The following is a 2,500-nucleotide window of genomic DNA, read 5'->3' as shown; positions in this document are numbered from 1 at the left end:
TTACCTCAAGCATCAGGAAGGCTTTGACTCCACAATTTTCTCTATTTCCTACAGAAATGTCATTGCACCCAATTTTTATCTATGACTCACCCAAATTTGAAGACAACTTGTGTCCCACACAAGTAAGGTCTATTTAAAAACATTCTTTATAAGACAGGTAACAATAACGCAAACAATAAGGCCATTGATGGATGATAATGCTTAAGCCAGAATACATATATATAATAAAGGTATTTATAATTGATGTAACAATTTTAATCATTGTAGCAGTTGGTACAATTGAAGAGGGACACCACTAACCCTAACATAATCATGTGGAAAATTGCTAATTATATACTTGGCAAAATATAAGTAGAAATAGATATAAGGAGAATACGACTCTTTTATTAATTTACAATGGTGGTGGAATGTTGTAAGGTTAGTGAGGGAGGCACTGCTCTTGTCTAGTTTTGCATACATTGAAGATAACTCTGCATCAGTAATGATAAGGAAGACTCGGAAGCATTTGAGAAATACAAATGGTGCTGCTCACTTACACTGCAGACTTCATGACAATAAATGTAACATTTTACACTATTTATTTTATCTAACTATTACAAAGAATCATTAGCAATTTGTCAAAGAAAATTTTATGACCTATAAATACCAGTCCTGATTTCTGAATAATTCAACATACTTACCCTACCTTACTTACCTTATCTGATTCACTATTTTATGTTGCCCATCCCAGCTCCACAGCAATAACCTCTCCTACTCCAGCCTTACCTAACCCAAAAATGTGTTTACATGGTGCATTTTTACCTCCAGAAAGTTTACATGATGCCATACTAATTTGCAAGAACTGAACAAATTGTTACTAAATCCGTCACATGAGTGTGGCAACTCTAGCAATTTGTTGTTCAAGGTGTCATACATGTAAACTTGTTGATAAATTTATTGGAAAAAGTGTCCTGTGTAACTTCATTTTACCCTTATTTAACCTAACCAAACTCAACTTTCTAACCAAATCAAAGCAAACCAGAAATCAACCAAAACCTAGAATAATATGCCTGATCCAAAGCATGGTAGAATAATGTAGTATAACCTATCATAATCCAAGATTCATAACCAAGTGATGCATAATCATTTTTTCAATAACATTTCTTACTTGAAGAAATTATTCGGAATTCTATACAAAGAAATTATCTATTCTTTTCTCTGCAATCAGTAAAAAAGGTCCTCAGGCAAAACTGACAAACCAAGATTGAACTTGTTCTTTATTTAACACTAAATTGGCCAAATGTCTAGGAGTTCTCTCATCAGCATATTGGTGGTGGTGGTTTGTTGACTCTGACTAGAGCATGAAGTATGGAGGGTATGTTATTGCTTGATGTGAAGATCCAAGGACTTTGATGAGTGATTTTGGGTTTGTCTTTACTTTGTACCAATTATCTTTTATCCCCAGTACTTTCTGTTTATTTGTTCTGTATGATCATTACATTATTTTTGCTTTATCTCCATGCAGTCATCCTATGTAAAATAATTACTTTTAATTCTGATTGAAAAAAGTAGAAATGAATGCCAGCGGAAATAATATCAGAAAGAAAATAGAAGTGGGGGAGGATAATGAAAACTGGTAGGGTTTGTGCAATTACTAATGGTAAATAATTTATAATAAGCCCAGTACAGTATGCTTTCTGAAATTCAAAAGTTCTGGGAAAGTTCATGCAAATGTTCAATGTTTATGATAGTAATTTTTATTGTATGATTATTGTTGTATTTACCAACATCATCATCATTGTAATCATCATCACCCTCATCATCATTAATATTAGCAATGACTTATTTTTCCAAATATGTATCCCTTTCAGTCAACAATGGCTCCTCGACAGTCAGGACCTGATACAAGAGCGCCAGGCTGACCTAGAGGTGCTGTCTGAAGAAGAGTACATGAAGATTATGAACTTCTTTGCCAATTGTAAGAGAGGAACTTTATAGTAATCAAACATGAACATGCATAAACAAACACATACAGGAATTGAGTACTGTTATCTTTGGATTAGTCTTGTTAATTAAATATAACATATTTGATAGAGATGAATGACTTTATATATATTTATTGCTTCTGTGAGCTTACTAGGATATAATAATCATATAATTAATCACTATTATACTGTAGAAGGCTCTTTTACATTTTTTACAATAATTTCAGTTATTCAGCAACTTGGTGAAACACTCAAGCTTAGACAACAGGTCATTGCCACTGCTACGTGCTTCCTTAAAAGATTCTACGCAAGAAATTCACTCAAGTGCATCGACCCTCTTCTCCTTGCCCCCACCAGCGTCTTCCTCTCATCCAAGGTCGAGGAGTTTGGGGTCATCTCCAACAGTCGATTAATTAGCACTTGTCAAACTGTTGGTAGGTAGATTATAATGCGTTCTGGTAGACTCATGGATAACATATGCATATACATAAATTTTTTTATGTATAACCATAATCATGAATTCCCCTCCTCCCCAA

The 2,500-nt window shown here is 33.8% G+C and overlaps 1 protein-coding gene across 1 annotated transcript in view; it reads left to right on the top strand.

Moving 5' to 3' along the window:
* CycC (cyclin C) overlaps positions 1–2,500 on the top strand; it is a 6,451-nt gene that overhangs the window by 1,044 nt on the left and 2,907 nt on the right. Inside the window, exons 2-3 of the mRNA XM_086534767.1 lie at positions 1,851–1,957; positions 2,192–2,403. Coding sequence (XP_086390893.1) covers positions 1,851–1,957; positions 2,192–2,403 — 319 coding nt within the window. The remainder of the gene's footprint in view (positions 1–1,850; positions 1,958–2,191; positions 2,404–2,500) is intronic.

The sequence above is a fragment of the Penaeus japonicus genome, unplaced genomic scaffold (genome assembly GCF_977035675.1).
Source record: "Penaeus japonicus unplaced genomic scaffold, GWHDUDI00000001_assembly GWHDUDI00000003, whole genome shotgun sequence".
Lineage (NCBI taxonomy): Eukaryota > Metazoa > Arthropoda > Malacostraca > Decapoda > Penaeidae > Penaeus > Penaeus japonicus.
This window is presented reverse-complemented; position numbering and strand designations above follow the sequence as displayed.